Here is an 18,443-nt window from a genome sequence, read left to right as displayed (position 1 = left end):
GTACTGATCCAGATAAATTCTTTTTTCTTAGTGGACTGTATATGAAGCTTATACTTCCTAACTGAAAAATTGTTACTATTTTTGAAAAACCTGTTGGAAAATTACTGCTTCATGTTCATATTTAAGATCATTTTAATCTTTTCATATATAGAGGTTTCTAATTTTTAAACTAAGTGTTGAAAGTAAAAGTACCTAGATTCAGCAGTATTACTTAATTTGCAGTGATTTTTGTTCCTTGAATTTCTACACATCTGAATTGTAGGGAATCTGGGTTCCTAATATATTTGGAAAATAAATTGTAGTCCATCTTTGTCTTCTCTAGATAAAATTGGCATTCACATAAAATGGAAATGAAAAGGGGTAGTGAGAGGAACTAAAAACTGAAAGTAGTAAGTGGACAGTATGCCTCCCTACTTTTCTGTTTCTGTATTTTCAGTTATATATAGGCACTTTGACTTAAATATTTTATTGTCATTCCAAACTAAAATATCTAACCTTAACTTTTTACCTCTCCTAATAGTTTCTTTCTTTGATACTGCTCTTCATTATTTTTTACCTGTTTCCAACGATAATAGAGGCTCATGTAACTGAGAACTCAGTTTGCAATGAATATATAAAAATGTAAGATTATTCCCCCTGAGTCCAAGCTTCTGAGACAGTTACCCTAAACATTTTGATAAACATTCTGTATACTTGTATAGGGCAATATGAATTTACATTCTTTTTTTTGGGTTCCTAGTTATCTGTTGTATGGATGTGTATAAGTTGCTTGGCTAAGTCTTTGCTAGATGCTTTGCTTTTAAACTTTTTGTTATATATATAAATATGCCTATTACAAGTTTTTTGTATGTCCTTTGTCTTATTTCCTCTCGAAGAATGGTTGGGGCAGAAAATTGTGTTTGTAATTTTAGTACACTCCCATATTGCCCATCATAGGGCTTTATCAATTTAATTTCTCCACTTTGAGGAAATGCCCATTTCCTCATCTCACCATCACTTGGAATTGTCAATTTTATCCCATTATTGTTTTAAATTTACATTTCTCTAGTATCTAATAAGGCTGAATTTATTGTCATCTACTTATTGAGTGTTTTAATTTCTGATTTATTATTCTATTGTTTCTTATTTGTTAGAGTTCTTTGTGTAGTGGACATCGTAACTTTTTTTTTGTATTAAGCGTTTTTTTCATGACTTTGCCTTTTGTCTTTTGATGCTTATGTAATGTTTCATTCCAAAAAAATTTTTGATTTGTGCATGAGTTTTAAGTGGCAATAGTTTTTCACAGGCAAGCAGTGCCAAAACTTTACTAAAACATCTCTCTTCCTTCCCATTTTTAATGAATTGCTGGTTTTATCAGACCTTTTGCAGTGGTCTTTACTTTACTCTTAATTAGTTGGAAACTCCTTAACTTATATCAGTATTGTTGGATCAGCTTGCTGTGGGCTTTTCTTTTTCAAGCCCTTTCTGCTTTTTTTTTTTTTGCATTCAAGTTAATCTTAAAATACTACTTTTTGGCTCTGTCATTTTTTTTTTTTTAAAGATTTATTTATTCGTACAGAACTGGGGTACAGGCCAGAGATGCGGAGGGTGAGAGGATTCACCAGAGACTGAGTGGAGAGCAGAACAGGCAGATCCACAAAGTACATTGCCCAGGGGAGCAGTGGGCGGGTCAGGAGAAGTCTACCACGCCATGTAGTCACCTCCGGGGCAGGTGGGATGGAACTGGCTTAAGCTTCTTAGTGCTGTGCTTTAACCCGCTGGGCCACCAGGGAGGGCCCAGCTCTGTCATTTTTTAATAAAACATACTTACAGAAAAAATTCTTGAAGTAGGCATTTAAGATTCCACACCCCTAGACTGACCTGGACTATATGTATTTCGCATTACATAGGCCAATCACAATACAAACTAGACTCAATATCTTAAAAGCATGGAATTGTTAGCCCAGCATACTTTATTTTTGTCATTCCTTCAGTTGGCCAGTCTTACTTGCCCATCATTCTTCCAGTCATAGTCTAGGTCTCTTCTTATCTAGGAAGCTATGTTAACCCCATTCAGAATTTACTTAATGCCTTCAGAACAGAGTTCACTTTTATTAATACTTAATACATCTTCACTTAAAATAATTGCAGCTGTACCCCCCATCCACCATCCCCCTGTCCTTTTGTAGGTGTATTGGAAAGATTTCATTCATTTTTAAAACAAAATATTTTTTATTAAGATATAATGTACAATATAACTTACTAATCGTAAATGTACAGTTAAATGGGCTTGCAAATATTGAATATATATACTTGTGTAACTACCACTCTGGTCATGATGAAGAGTATTTCTATTGCCATAGAACATTCCCCTTGTCTTTGGTCCTTGACAATTGATTTTGTCAAACTAGTTATTTTTACATTTTTGAACTTTATGTAAGGGGAGTTTTACAGTATTTAGTTTTTGGTGTCTGCTTTTCACAGTATGTGTTTGAGGTTTACCCATGTTGCCCTTTTGAGTGGCTCCTTTTTTATTGTGGGGTGATATTTCATTGTATGGACATATTGTCATTTGCTTGTTGACTTATGTTAATGAGCATTTGAATTACTAGTTTTTGATTATGAACAAAGCTGCTGTGAATATTTTAATGTAGATCTTTTTTCCCTATGAATAAATTAAGAGTAAGATTGCTGTGTTGTATGGCAAGTTAATGTTTGACTTTAAAAGAAAATGTCAATCTGTTTTCTAAAATGGCTTTATCATTTCACATTCTAGTCAGCAGTGTATGAAAGTATTCCACTCATTTCACTTCTTCCTTAAACTTAAGATTGTCACTCATTTTAGCTCTTCTTGAAGATGTATAGTAGTATATCTTTGAGGTTTTATTTGCAGTTCCCTAATAACTGATAACAATGAACATCTTTTCCTGTGCTTTGCTCTTATCTTTTGTGAAGTGCCATGTTCTTAAAGAATTTGGGTTCTTATTGTAACTTGTTAGAAATCTGTAAATATTCTGGATACAAGCTGCGTGGTTTGTAAATCCCCCCCCCCCCCTGTGGCTTGCCTTTCCTTAGCAGTAATTCCTGACTAGAAATTTTAAATTTTGGTGAATTCCAATTCAGCAGTTTTCTTTTAAGATTTGTGCTTTCTGTGCCTCAGAAAAACTATGCCCTATTCACAGTTACAAGAATTTTCTACCTCTTTAATTTATCGCAGTCAATTTTTGTGTATTCTACGACATTACAACATTACACTTCCATTTTCTTACTCATTTGTACTATTCTTCTCTTGTGCCTTCTGTGTCTGTATGACTTAGGTAAATTGTATATATAAAGTTAAAAAATGAGAAAAAATTATTATATCTTCTCTAACTTGTACTTTTCTAAACACTTTACTCCTTTGTATGAAATCAAATTTAGAATAAGGCTGTCTTCCTCTGACCAGACGATTGACTTGGAGCAGTTCTTAAGATGCAGGTCCGTTTATTTCCTTAATCAGAAAAGGTCTCCACTTTGAAAGGTATTTTTGTTAGTTATGGAATTCTATATTATTTCCTTTTAGTCCCCCTTCAGTCTTTTGATTTATTCCATACCTGACTTGAGAATTTTTATTATTTTATTTTGTTTCACTTACTGGATTATAAATCCCTTGAAATTCTTTAATTGTCGTGTCTCTTAAGGACCTAGTAAAGTGTATCGTAGTTATAGGTACCATAAAAGTGATCTTAAATTGATTTGGATAAGAGAATATCTAGTGCCTCAGAATTTAAAAAAAAAACCCTGATATTAACATGAATAAATTCATAGACTAGTGCTAGACTTATCAAAAGTATGTGTCTTTGTGCAAATTAAGTATCAAACCCTTCTACACTTACCACCATCTTTCCATTTTGTCTATTCAGAAGCACTTCTCAGGGCATGGTTCTATGAAACCTGAAGACACATTTTACATTAGTGGATTAGAACTTGTTTGCCTGAGCCAATCTGCCAAAAATCAGCCATGTGTCTTTTTTGGTTTTGTTTTTACTTGTAGTTTGCATAAGGAACATAAAGGGTTGGAAGTACAGCAGGTTCTCAAATAATGGTGTTTTAATCAACGGTGTTAAGTTATAATATTGATGAAAAGCAGGCCCATCCTGGTGGTGCAGTGGGTTGAAGCCCAGTGCTATGAAGCTTGTCACAGGCACTTCAGTGGGAGTTCAACCCCCAGCCAGGAAGGTGACCCACATGGCACAGTGGATCTCTCCTGTCTCGCCTGCTGCTCTCCTTAGCATTGTACTTTGTCAGTCTTCCCCTGTTCTGCTGGTTCCCACTCTGCCTCTGGTGAATCCTCTCACTGCCCCTGCCCCTCTGGCCTATACCCCAGTTCAGTATGCATAAGTCGCCTTAAAAAATACTGATAAAAAGCGAAGAATCCCAACCCACATTGAATGAAACTCTATTGAAGGACTTGGGGTGTTTTCCTTATGCATCTTTTTATTGTTTCCAAAAACCTTTCACATGTTAAGTGAGGACTTTTTAATAGTTACTCCCCATTTTTATCTCCTCCACCTGATGGTAATTATCAGTCTAATCTTTGTCACAATGGCCTTGCTTATTCTAGACATTTCATATAAATGGAATCTTATATAAGTCTTGTGACTGCTCTCTTTCACCCATGCATTTCTTTTAAGGTTGGTCTATGTTGTACCTGTGTTAATACTTTATTATCTTTTATAGCAAAATGGTATTCCATTGTATGGAAATAAACTACTTGTACTATCTGTGATGGGCATTTGGGCTGTTTCTACTTTTTGGTGATTAAGAATTATATTGCCATCTCATTTGTGTGCAGTTTTTTCATGGATATAGGTTTTTATATTCCTTGGCTATACCCCTAGGAGTGAAATATCTGAGTCACATGGTAATTCTACGTTTAACATTTTAAGAAAGCGCCAAACTGTTTTAAGAATGGCTACATCATTTTTATGCTCTGGCTAAAAGTTTTTTGAGGGTTCCAGTTTCTTTGTATCCTTAACGACGTTTTTTGTTTGCTTGTTTGTTTTTATAGTTATCCTGCTGTCTCACTGTGGTTTTACATGTACATTTCTGTACATCTGTTTGCATCATTGCACTAATGATATTGATCATCTTAGCATTTGTTTATTGATCATTAATATACTTTTTTTTTTTGGAAAAATATCTGTCCAGATCCTTTACCTTTTAAAAAATAGGGTGTTCTACTGAATCTTAGAGTTATTTTTGTATTATGGATACAACTCCCTTTTGACATTTCTCTTTGTTCTAGGAAAGGACCTCTTGTATTCAGCAGTCAGTTTTAATTTAGTATTGACTTGTTCACAGATTGTTATGACTCCAGAAGTGGGATTGATAGATAACATGACCATCAATATGTGTTTGATTTCTAGAGGAATCTCCAGTTTTCCATCTGCAATATGGATGGGTTTCCTTTTCTTAGCATACTCACCAGTCTTTGTTATTTCTTATCTTTTTGACAATAGAGATCTTAGCATGTATGTGTGGTAATATCTTAGGATTTTCAGTCGCACTTATTAGTGATGCTGACTACCTTTTCAGGTATCTGTTAACCATTTGGTCGTCGTCTTTGCATAAAGTATATGCAGGAACCTTTGCCTGGTTTTAATTGTTATTTGTTTTTTGCTATTGAGTGCTATTGGTTTTTTGTATATTTTGGACATTAACTCTATGCGATACATATTGACAAATGAGATATGTCAATGAGTATATATAGAAATAAGTTTGAAACAGATATTCTCTGCATTCTAAACATTGCCTTTCACTTTGATAATTTGTTTTGTTGTCCAAAGCTTTTTTAGTTTGATTGTCTCTCTCTTTTTTTTATTTTTGCTTTTGTTGCCTTTGCTATTGGTATCAAATCCAAAACACCATTGCCTGGATGGAAGTAAAGGAACTTTTTATATTTTATTCCAGCAGGTTTATGGCTTCAGGCCTTACATTCACGCCTTTAATCTATTTTGAGTTGATTTTTGTGTATGGTATAAGAAAGAGGTCTCTGTGTATCGAAATTAATTACTATATGTACATGGGTTTATTAGTTCTTTACTCTATTGATCAATGTCTATGTATGGCACTGGCATACTATTTTGGCTACTGTAGCTTTGTGATACAGCTTGAAATCAGAAAGTGTGTTGCCTCTTGTTTCATTCTTTCTCAGTACTGGTGAGAAATTTTTACTGTTTTGACTACTTGGGGTCTTTTGTGGTTCCCTATTTGTTTTAATAGTGTTTTTCTGTTTCTGTAAAACATATGTCATTGGAATTTTGATAGGATCACATGGAATCTGTAGATTCCCTTAGATAGTAATTACATTTTAACTTTTATTCAATCAAAGAGTACTGTATATAGCTTTCATTTATTTGTTTTACACCAATTTTTTTCCTCTTGGTTAAATGTATTCCTAAACATATTTTGTTTTTGATGCTATTATAGGTGGGATTGTTTTCTTAACTTCTCTTTCACATAATTTATTGTATAGAAATGCTACTGATTTTTGTCTGATTTTCTGCCCTTGAACTTTACTGAATTTATTAGTTTTAGCAATTTTTTAGTCGAGTATCTGAGTTTTCTATCTGTTAAAATCATGTTGTCTGAAAAAAGAAAATTTATTTTTTCCTTTTAAATTTTGATGCCTTTCTATGTATTTTTCTTGCCTGACTCCTCTAGGTACAACTTTCATTACAGTCAAGTGCTATATACTACTGTTTCAGTTAACCATGTGCATGTACCATACCTATTACAATGGTCCCTCTATGGCAAGATGACATCTCTTAGAATATATATATATATATATATATATATATTGTGGTTGAACAATGTATGACTAGTTTTGTTGCAAAAAAGTCTTGTCTATTGCTAATCTTAGAGGAAAAGCTTGTAGCTTTTCACCATTGACCTCTGATCTTGTGTATGTTGAGGTATGTTTCTTCTTTATACCCAATTTGTTGAGTTTTATCATGAAAGGATGTAGAATTTTTCAAATGCTTCTCCTGCATCTATTACATTGTGTTAACCTGGCATATCACATTTAGTGACTTGCCTGTGTTGAGCCATCTTCATGGGAAGCATTTTTGAATCTTTTACTTTTGTTATCAGCAAGTTTTTGAATGGAACACAGTTTCTATAGGATGTGAAATAAGCTGGGTAGAAAAATTAAGCTTAAAAATGTGAGTAATGATAGCTATACTGGATGTAATGTATAAAGAACATTTGTGTGTCCCAGAATCTTAATGGAGCACTATTGTGTAGTGTTTTATATAATGAGAGATTGGATTTTATAGTAAAATTTTTAAGAATCAGTGTTGGCTACTTAGGTAAAATTTCAGACAACCTTGCTTCTGGGAGAAATGTGTGATTTAGTCAAATGAATTGTATACCCTGCTCTCTCTCCAAGGAACACTAAATTAATTAAGAATGAGCACTAATTTGTTGGATTTCAAGGTACTGGGTTTTTATCCTGATTCTGCTTTCTGTTGTATGAAGTAAGGAAACCTTTTTTTAAGTTTATTTTTACATATTTTTGTGCATTTTTCCATCTCAGTTGCAATCCCCTTGGGTTAGGGGATCCTTTTTAGAAATGTGCAAAGTTCTCAACATCTGAAGAGAGCCTCTTGTCTCTTAAAGACAAATACAATATTTGTTCACTTTAGGTAATATGGTATTGGGAAGATATGAGAAAAACTGTATGAAATAGGAACCTCATATTTACCATCCATTTCATTTATTTTAGTAAGATATGGTATAATCTACTTCTCTTAGACTTAAAATTTTGTATGGCTGATGGTTAGTAAAAATTACCTAGGCTAGAATTTTTAATTTAAACGTAGTTCCTATACTGTGTTAAAATTAATTGGCAAGTATGCAGTATCTAAGAGAATGCAAGTTTAGTAAGGCATGAAATTAAAAATTAAAGTAAGGAGAAGTAGAGAATTTGGAGATGAATGGAGGGTATTTCTCTAGTCCTAGAGATCAAATGCCATAAAAACATAAATTCTAAAATATTTTTTTTATAGAGTAAAAATTGTTTGAGTCTGCTGATAACACTTTTGCTCAGTTTCTGTCTGGATATGTAAAATTTAATAGGCTTGAGTAGATAATTTGTATTAGGGTTTTGCCTAATTCTTTTATCTTTTTCTTCGATAAAATTTTATGGTCATAAATCTCTCAGTTAAATAGTTTCTTTATCTGTATGAAATTGATGACCATTAGCATATAAATGCAGGACGGCTAATTTAAGTTCTGAAAATCATACCGAAAACAAAAAAGTTCTGTACTATTACTTTCATTGGGATGACATCGCTTTTTCTGTTGTATAACTCTTTGTTGTTTACTGTGAGTATCTGATGAAAGGGCAAAAATACAGTTTATAACAGACTTATTTGATGTCTAAGAACCTGAGGGAGATGAAATAAAAAATGTGGTTGAGATTTTCAAATGACACATTAGGTTCCTTTATTAAAGTTATCCAAGATATTTGCAAGTTAGTTTATCACTATATATTAGCCAAATATTTTGTCTCATTTTTAAGAATAATTTGTATGCTCGTTGATAATTTTAATGATTGGTGTCTATGAATATTTAATGTTAAGCAAGTTTAGAATGTTGTCTAAAACCATTAAATACTTATGTAGTGTGGAGTTTGTATGATAATGCAGTTCAGTGCTAGACACTAGTTGTCAGTATATTTTTAACTGTTTTTGAAAAATCAGGGAAAAGTTTTTTGCATTTGAGTTCATCTTAATACTAATCATTTTGTTTTCAACTCTAGCATGTTTCCAAATTTTTCCTTTCATATTCATTAATATCAGAAACAGAATTCTCCAAGTTCTTCCTATTCTCTCTGCTCTTTTTAATTATGGATTACCAGGCGTTTGTTTCTTTACCCTTCTCCTGTAACTTTTACAAAGTCCCAGAAAGTTATCTTCTTGGCGCAGTGTAACTGTTAACTGTGTTAACCTACCAACTTTGGCATTACAGATATGGGTTTATTGCATACACTAGATCATTTAGAGTTGTAGAAGGACAATGAATCCAAATCAGTGGGTTCAAGAAACTTCATTGAAGTGCCTGGAGATAGGAGTGGACTTAATGGGAACTCACAAATAAGATTTTTACTAGTAACAATAAAGATGTGACAAGAGACAAGGAAAGTGTTTATCAAAACCTGGTGAGAACAAGGTGATTCCTGACAGGAGCTGTACTAGTAGAGGGTCATTTTGACTGTCAGAAAATCTGACCAAGAGGAAGGAGTAAATTGGGAAGCAGTTTCAGTCTTTCCCTGCCTTTGATCTTCTGCCTGTAATAGAGAATGCTGAAAACCAAAAGCTGAATCTATTGAAGTTAGCTTCCTTATGTATAAGCATAGGCCAGAAAAGTATTTGAGGGAAAGGATAGTGACAAGGTAATAACTGCTAACACTAACAGGATTGATAATACATACAGTATTGATTTAAGATAACATAGTATTTTGGATTCCACTTCTTAACTGTAAACTACTTACTTTACTATTTGATGTTGGCATTAGATAACATTTCAAAGTACTATCATAGAGCTTTTGTCTTGAGTCTATTTTTAAAATTTAATAAGGTGTATATTTCACTTTTTTTTTTGTGCTGTTTTTTAGGAACTTCAGTTGTTACCATGTTTTTTTTTTGGCAATTTTGTAACTTTATTCAATAATCAGTAGTCATCCAAATTGAGTGTGGCCTTTGAAAGTTGTGACAAGTACATAGGTCACTAATATATACATCTTTTTTGGTGACTTTTCATCCTCATTACATTTTCTGCACAGCCATACACAGATAACAGTATGGGACATTGCTTATTCCTGTGACCCACACAGCATTGTCAAGCCTGGTATCAGTAGCACCTATCCTTCATTGGAAATTTCCAGATCTCTGTTAGTGCTCACAAGGCAGTCTTACTGGATACCACTCCATAGATGTGCTTATGAATGTTGATAATGTAGTCCCTGGACCCTTTTTCTACAGGAACCATTCTGCTAGGCCATAATGTGAAAAGAAGTACCATCATCCTTTCAGATACACACTGGTTTTGTGTTTCTCAGTAATTTCTGAAAAGTGAATTTCTGGCTAATACATTCATTAATATATTCATTAAATCTAGTTTCCAAGATTTAGAGTTTTTTTTTTTACTTGTTGCCTAATAATAGGCACTGTCATTTCACTGTTGTTGCAGACAGGATTCTACTTACCTCTTGGCTTATGGATGAGGGTGCTTTTAAGATGTAAGATTATTTCCCTGGCAAAAGATTGATTAGACTTCATCCTATAGTTGTTACCACTGGTATGTCCTTGTTGCCTGCTTCTGTTTTCTAAGACAGCAGTCACACATATCAAAATTTTTTTTCTCCTAATCCTTACGGTATTTCTTTTTACAGAAGTACTTTCTGTAAAGTACTTTCATTCAGTCTTACCTTTGAGCATTTGTACAGTAGGCCAAAATCAAGACAATATATCTACTTTTTTCTTTAGGAAAATTATAGCCACCAGATATTTTACTGAAAAGCACTTTTTAAAAAATTCTCCCATGGTAGATGCAAATTGAAACCACAGTAAGAATGGTATATCTTAAAACAACTATCAGCAACAAATGTTGGCAGGGTGTGGAGAAAAAGGAATTCTCCTGCACTGCTGGTGGGAATGCAAACTAGTATAACCACTATGGAAAACTGGAAGTTTCTGAAACTGCTAAAAATGGACCCAGCAATCCCACTCCTAGGTATCGATCCAAAAGACACAAAAACACTGATTGAAAAAGACACCTGCACTCCCATGTTTACTGCTGCTTTATTTACAAAAGGAAAGACATGGAATCAACCCAAATGCCCAAAAGGGGATAACTGGATTAAAAAGATGTGGTACACATATACAATGGAATATTACTCAGCAGTTAAAAAAAAAGTTAAACACATGCCTTTTGCAGCAACATGGATGGAGCTAGAAGGGAACATGCTTAATGAAATGAGCCAGAAAGGAAAGGAAAAATAGCGAATGGTTTCACTCATAGCAGAAGTATAAAGGACCAGGCGAAAAAATAATAACAATAATGAACAACTGTATACCAGACATTTTAAGGGGGGGGAATGGGGAATGGGATCAAAAATGGGGTGGGGGGAGTGCATTGGACTGTGGTGATGGCACACAGGTGATTTGGTGATGGGAAGCCTATTGGGATTACAACTGAGATGGAAAAAGGTGCAAAATGATGTGAAAACAGACTCTTATGTTATTTTAAAAAAAAAATTAACCAAAATAAAATTCTCCCATGGAAACTACATTAGTGATTTTAAAATAAAGTAAATTCCCTTTTTATTTCATAGGCTTGATAGCAGTTTTTATAAATTTCAGACTAAACTTTTATGCATTACTGATTAAATCTTAATTATTTTCCACCAGACGGTCTGCCAAGTCCCGAAGCAGAAGCCCATATTCTAGACATTCAAGATCTCGTAGTAGACACAGATTGTCTAGATCCAGAAGTCGTCATTCTAGCATTTCTCCTAGCACACTAACTCTGAAGAGTAGCCTGGCAGCTGAATTGAACAAGAATAAAAAAGCACGAGCTGCTGAAGCAGCAAGAGCTGCAGAAGCAGCAAAGGCTGCAGAAGCAGCTAAGGCTGCTGAGGCTGCTGCCAAAGCTGCCAAAGCTTCAAACGCTTCTACACCTACCAAGGGGAACACAGAAACTGGTGCCAATGCATCACAAACAAACCATGTGAAGGATGTGAAGAAACTTAAAACTGAGCATGCACCCTCTCCTTTAAGTGCTGGAACTTTAAAAAATGACAAGACAAAAGCAAAGGCACCTCTTCAGGGAACAAAGGTGGACAATAATTTGATTGTAGATAAAGCCACCAAGAAAGCAGTTGTAGTTGCGAAGGAGAGTAAATCTGCTGCTACAAAGGAGGACTCAGTATCTCTCAAAGAGAAAACCAAACCACTTACACCAAGCATAGGAGCCAAGGAAAAGGAGCAACATGTGTCTTTAGTGACCTCTACATTACCACCATTACCTTTGCCTCCCATGCTGCCTGAAGATAAAGATACTGATAGGTAAGTACAAAAAAAACAGTACCTGTTTGAAAATCCTTATGTGTAAACGAACTTTCTTAGGTATTTCTTTAAATGGAACACGTGCCTATAAATGACAGAATTACAGTGTATCTACAATTCCAAGAAAAATTTATAGTTGCCTCGGGATACAAGTGTATTTCAGTTTTATTTTGGGAATTAATACTTTGGCTTAGCACATCTTGGTGATATTGGAGATAGGATATTTTTATGAGACTCTTCTCTCATGTGTCTTGGTTATTTCTTAGTGTTTTTTAGTGGCCTTATACATTTATCACTTTTGGCTGCTTAATGAATTTATCACTTAATAGTATAGTTGACATAATTTTTTTTTGCATTGGAGATAACTTACTATAGAAAACCTAGAATGTGAAAATGTTTTAACTTGTTTAAAATTTGTTATGTGAATATTGGGGGTGTGACTTGCCTTTACTGTGAAGTATTTTTAAGAGGATGAAGGTAAAAGTAAGTGCATGGAGTTCTAATGTTTTAAACATATGCTGGAATAGAAATATTATGCTATTGTGTGATAGCTGCCTTTCCCCACTTCCTATTAAAAAGCAACTAAAGATGTCCTAGCTGACATCTTTATTGGATTTGAGAACAACTTGATAAAAATGACATCTGGACAGGTCTTTTTAAGTACTCACTGTTATTAGCATTATGGAAAACTTTAATTTAGAACAAACACAAAATAAATCATAAAAGCTGTTAAAACCAGAAAGGTAGATTCCATTTCAATCACATGTTCTCCAGATATATATACTGGTCAAATTAGATATGTAGAAGTTTGTTTCTAAGAATACTGAAGGTTCACAACAGTAGTGATTTGTAGTTTGGTGAGTCCTAGAAATGCCTGCCTGAGTACAAAATTAAGTCACTTCATGGCTGAGAGTTGCCGAGAACCCAGTGATTCTGGACCAGTGATATGGGTTGTTTTTTAAATTTGTTTTCATGTATGTTTTACTGGTGGTATTTTCAAGATGTCTTGGCATAGTTGTGAATGTTTAAGAAAAATCTCTTTTAATTCAAGCTGGCACATTACAGACTTGATCATAAAGTTTGGGATGGGGCACCTCTGCCCACCTGTGACTAAGCAGGTGCCTCCTTTTTTTCTTTTCGTAATACAGCTGTCCTTTTAAAAAGTAAAAAACAAAACAAAGCTTGAACCTACTGTTTTTCTCTTCTACTTTTCTTGTGTCCCTGCTCTTCTTCTTTTTTTAACTATATATTTCATGAATTTATGTCTCTTAAGACATCGCATCACTACTTACGTGTATAGTCAAAGATGATTCAATACTATTTACAGTTAAAACTTTTTTTTTTAATATTCTAGTTGTCTAAAATTTGGCCACTGGAAATTCTTTTACGCTGACTTGTTTGTTCATTTCACACATTTTTCCTTGCTTCCTTCCAAATGTCTTTTTCTCCTGGACTTAAAATCCATTATTTGTCAAAATCAGCAGATAGACTGGTATCTGTGCTTTCATATAATAAATTGTTTTCCTTTTAAAATAAATTAGGATTATATCTTGCATAATGTTTCTTGACTTGTATTTATCATTTAGTGTGTTGGAGATCTTTCCATGTCATTCTGATAGGTTCAATATTCCTGACTCTAGGATTAGATGCATCATGCTCTTATTAACTATTCTGCTACTGATTATTGGATACTTGCCTTTCTATGCTTTTAAACTCTCCTTATGGACCTCCCTGGTAGCCTAGGGGTTAAATCTCAGGCTATCACCACTAAGGCCTGAGTTAGATCCCCAGCCAGGGAGCTAACCCACATATGGTGCTGCTCCCTTTGGCATTGTATTTCAGTAAATCTGCCTGTTCTGCTTCCTACTCTTGTCCATGGTGAATCCTCTCACTCCCACACCCTGGCACCTGTGGCCTACACCCAAGTTTCTCTATGCAAAAAAAAAAAAGCCACCTCTCCTTACATATTAATGCTTTATATACATTTAAACAGTTTTTGTAGGATAGTTGCTAGGTCAAGGTATGCACATTTAAAAATTTGATAGAAAATGCTGAGTTTTATCTCAGTGAAACTGTGTGCCAATTTATATATTCAAATATATGAAATTGCTTCAGTCATGCTGGAGATTGTCAATTTTGATGATCTTTATATAATATTTAATCTTACATTTTTCTGATTATTGAGATTTAGTATCTTTCTGAATATTTGTTGATCTAGTCTTTACAATGAGTTGTTCATATCTTATGCTGACTTTTGTTTAAGTGTGTTTTCTTTTTTCTAAATGGTTTATTAGGTATTCCTTATGATAGGAACCTTGACCTTTGCATCTCAGAGTCTGTTATTTGTCTTTGATATTTAATTGTTGTTGGGTTTTTTTTTTTTTAATGTAGGCAGATTATTGTTTTTATTTTAAAACTTCTAGGTCTGTAAAATTAAAAAAGGTTAACTCATCACACAGAAATTTATTTTTGGTTACTATATGAAGAAGAAAGATGTGACCTGATTATCTCCTTTCCCCCATCGTGCTGTGGACTAATAGATCCAGTTACTCTTAACTTTATTTATTGAGTTAATCTAAGTTGTAGTTCCATATATAGCATTTTAATAGATAACCTGTATTTCTGGACTCTTCTATAAATGCTTTATTTCTTTGCTAGCACCTTTTTGTTTTAATTTTTTTAAGATTTATTTATTTATGAATACAAGAACTGGGGCATAGGCCAGAGATATGGGGTGGGGGAATGGAGCAGTTGAAAAGATTCACAACAGGCAGATTTACCAAAATACACTGCTGAGAGGAGCAGCGTACAAGACAGGAGAGGTCTGCTGTTGTGTCATGTGGGTAGTTATGAAGATAGCTTCTTAGTGCTGATATTTAACCCCTTGTGCCACCAGGAAGGCACTATTTTAGACTTCTTTAGATGCATGGTATGTTTCAATTTCAAATTTCTGTAAGTGGGGTAGGGAGATAGTGTACAAGTGAAAGGGATAGAGTAAATGATTAGTAAATAGCCCTGGTTTTTGGCTTCAACTTCAGTGCTGCTGTACATGAGTTTGGTTGCATTATTGCTAGAGACTTTGTACTTTTTAAAAAAAATTTATTTATTTATGCATACAGAACTGGGGTACAAGCTAGAGGTGTGGGGTGGTGAGAGGCTTCACCAAAGACAGAGTGGAGAGCAGAACAGGCAGATCAACAAAGTACACTGCTGAGGGGAGTAGCGGGTGGGTCAGGAGAGGTCTGGCGTGTCATGTGGGTCACCTCTGGGGCCGGGGATTGAACTTACACTGAGGTGGCTGCGGCCAGCTTGCAGAGCTGTGTTCTAACCTGTTGCGCCACCAGGGAGGGCCTGAGACTTTTCACTTTTTTAAGAAGCCAACAAATTGAATCTTAATATCATGATTTAAAATATTGACAGTTAATTCATTTTTAAAATGTAACCCTGGGTAGACAATTATCTATATTTTTTGACTTTGACCAGTCTTAGTCTTAAAGTCTGTTATTTTAAAAAATAGATTGACCATATGGTAGGGCAAATCCCACGCCATTATCCTTTTTTTAGAAATTTCTTGGCAGTTTTTTTTTTTTTTTTTTTTTTTTTTTTTTGCTTTTACTCAGACATTTTTTACCAGTCAGCTAGTCAAATTGCATTAAAAACACTCTTGCTTAATGGGCTCTCCCTGGTGGCACGCCGGTTAAAGCACAGGACTCTGAGGCTGTCTGTAGCTACTGCAGCACAAGTTTGATCCCCGGCCAGGGAGGTGACTCACATGGCCAGGCAGAGCTCTCCTGACCCATCCGCTGCACCCTTCAGCAGTGTACTTCAGCCAGTCTGCCTTTTCTGTGCCCCACTTTTGTCTTTTGTGAATGTTCTTAACCCCCACACCTCTGGTCTATTTATTTATACAGTGTATAAATAAATAGATGAATAAATCTTTAAAAAAATACTCTTAAGTGTGGTACTCTTGCTGAATTTGATAGTCCATATAAAGATTATATTTGAATACAGCAGTCTTGAAAAATTTGAATTATAAGTAAAATTAAGACCTTTTACTCCCCCCCACTCCCCCAGAAAATATTGACTTGAATCCTCATACAAATGAGAAATTTTATTGAAGCCTATTTATAAGTTAAGAAATTACTGGTTTCTGGGCCTTCCTTGTTGACGCAATGGGTTAAGATGCAGCACTGCAAGCTGGCTGCAACCACTTCAGTGTGAGTTCAATCCCCGGCCTCAGAGGTGACCCACATGGTATGGGAGACTTCTCCTGACCCTCCTGTTGCTCCCCTCAGCAGTGTACTTTGTTGATCTGCCTCTGTGTCTCTGGTGAAGCCTGTCACTGCCCCTGCACCTCTGACCTATACACCCAGTTCTGTGTGAATAAATAAATAAATCTTAAAAAAAAAATTAGTAAATTACTTTAAAATGGCTTTTTCAAAATTCAAACACTTTTCTAGAAAGGCACTTTTAATGTTTAAAGTGTGATTTAGCTGTCTTTTAGGTACAACATTACATGGGATTCTATATAATATTTTATCTTACTGCTTATCTGAGTCTTCTAAAAGACTAAGTAAGCTTCTTTTTGAGAGGAACTGTATCTTACTGTATTTGTTACTGTCCTCTTCAAATTTCTAGTGCCTTATATATTATCTAGCACATAGAGGTGTAGGATCACTATTCTTTGAATGGAGGGGCATTAACATTGAAAAGTAAACTGATAGTAACTATCACTTTAAAAATAAGACTGCAAACCAGTTTTCTTTTGAGCATGTTTTCCCTGTTAAAGGACCCTCTATCTAATGAGTAACAAATAATAGAAGATGAAGGAAAGTCACTTTTATTATAATCACTAGTAGTTTTGTTAGGTGGCATTAAAAGATCCATTTGTTGTACTGTTAATGTTCACATGAATACAAGTGATAATTAAAATGGTTTATGCTGATTATATCTTTAGTAATTTCTGATAACAGAACATTTTCATTATGGCATCCATAACTGCTATGAAGAGGTATATTATCACCAGCAGATTTTCTTTCTCATGTCATATTATTAACTTAACAGATTTTGTAATGCATGGGAAGTTTAATCAGATAAAAAGTTAAGATATACTTTAAAAATCAGAATGCCTTTATGTTTTTATAAAAAAGTATGAAATTTAACTGATCTTAAGTTTTTACTTGTCACTTTACCCTGAAGTTTAAATGAATCATTGTTTGTAAGAAAACTTAACCCAGAGAAGGATGAAACTAGTTGTGGTTATTTAAATAACAAGATAAATAGTACTATGCGGTTTTACTTATTTCTTACAACAAAAGTTTTTGTCTCTCCACCACAATCAAACCAAATGCTATTACAAAATGAATGAATTTTTCTGTAAGCAAAGTTTGTTGCTTTTAATGTTTTTAATTTATTTTTTAAATTTTATGTTATTTCTTTTACTTTTTATTTTTTTTAAAAGATTTTTATTTATTTGTACATACAGAACTGGGGTACAGGCCAGAGGCTCAGGGGCGGTGAGAGGCTTCACCAGAGACAGAGTGGGGAGCAGAAGAGGCAGATCTACGAAGTACACTGCTGAGGGGAGCAGCGGGCGGGTCAGGAGAGGTCTGCCAAGTATGTGGTCACCTCCGGGGCAGGCGGGAATCGAACTCATGCGGAAGTGGCTTTGGCTTCTCAGTGCTGTGCTTTAATCCGCTGCGCCACCAGGGAGGGCCAATTTTATGTTATTTCTTAACATAAACCATTGTTTTAGAACCAATTGCAGATTTACAGAAAAATTTGTGATGCAACAGAAAATAACCACATATGGTAAAAGGTGTTAACTAGAATTCATAGTATATACAAATAGAAAATTCTTTTGTCGTATACCTGAAAGTAATATAATGTTCTATGCCAATGACGCCTCAGTTTAAGAGGTGGTAATATATTGAGTCAATGTGTATTGACATGAATGAATTGAGGCTTACAATGTACGATGGAGACAAGTAGGTGACTGTTTATCCTTTAATACTACTGGTGGGCAAGCATGATCTTAGGTGATTCTGTCACTGCCAGTTGACACTGAATAATCAGATTTGCAAATAATGCCATTTCAAATTTTTTTTGTCCTAGGTTAATAGAGATGCTCTGATATTTTACTCTTGGCATAATTTACTCTGAACTTTCTCTGTAGGAAATAATTTTCTCTTGTGTAGTGTCATTTAACAAATGAGTGATCTTGAAAATTAAATTGATCTTTGAATTTTTTTTTTTTAATGATTTATTTATTTGTGCATACAGAACTGGGGTACAGGCCAGAGGCTCAGGGGCGGTGAGAGGCTTCACCAGAGACAGAGTGGGGAGCAGAAC

General features: G+C 34.5%; 1 protein-coding gene across 2 annotated transcripts in view; it reads left to right on the top strand.

Moving 5' to 3' along the window:
* CDK13 (cyclin-dependent kinase 13) overlaps nt 1-18,443 on the top strand; it is a 68,150-nt gene that overhangs the window by 6,693 nt on the left and 43,014 nt on the right. For both annotated transcript variants that reach the window (XM_004676656.2, XM_004676655.2), the window contains exon 2: nt 11,436-12,092. In XM_004676656.2, coding sequence (XP_004676713.1) covers nt 11,436-12,092 — 657 coding nt within the window. The remainder of the gene's footprint in view (nt 1-11,435; nt 12,093-18,443) is intronic.

This window comes from Condylura cristata, unplaced genomic scaffold (assembly GCF_000260355.1).
Source record: "Condylura cristata isolate star-nosed mole 26May11 unplaced genomic scaffold, ConCri1.0 scaffold00005, whole genome shotgun sequence".
Lineage (NCBI taxonomy): Eukaryota > Metazoa > Chordata > Mammalia > Eulipotyphla > Talpidae > Condylura > Condylura cristata.
The sequence above is the reverse complement of the archived record's forward strand: the minus strand, read 5'-3'. Positions and strand labels throughout refer to the sequence as shown.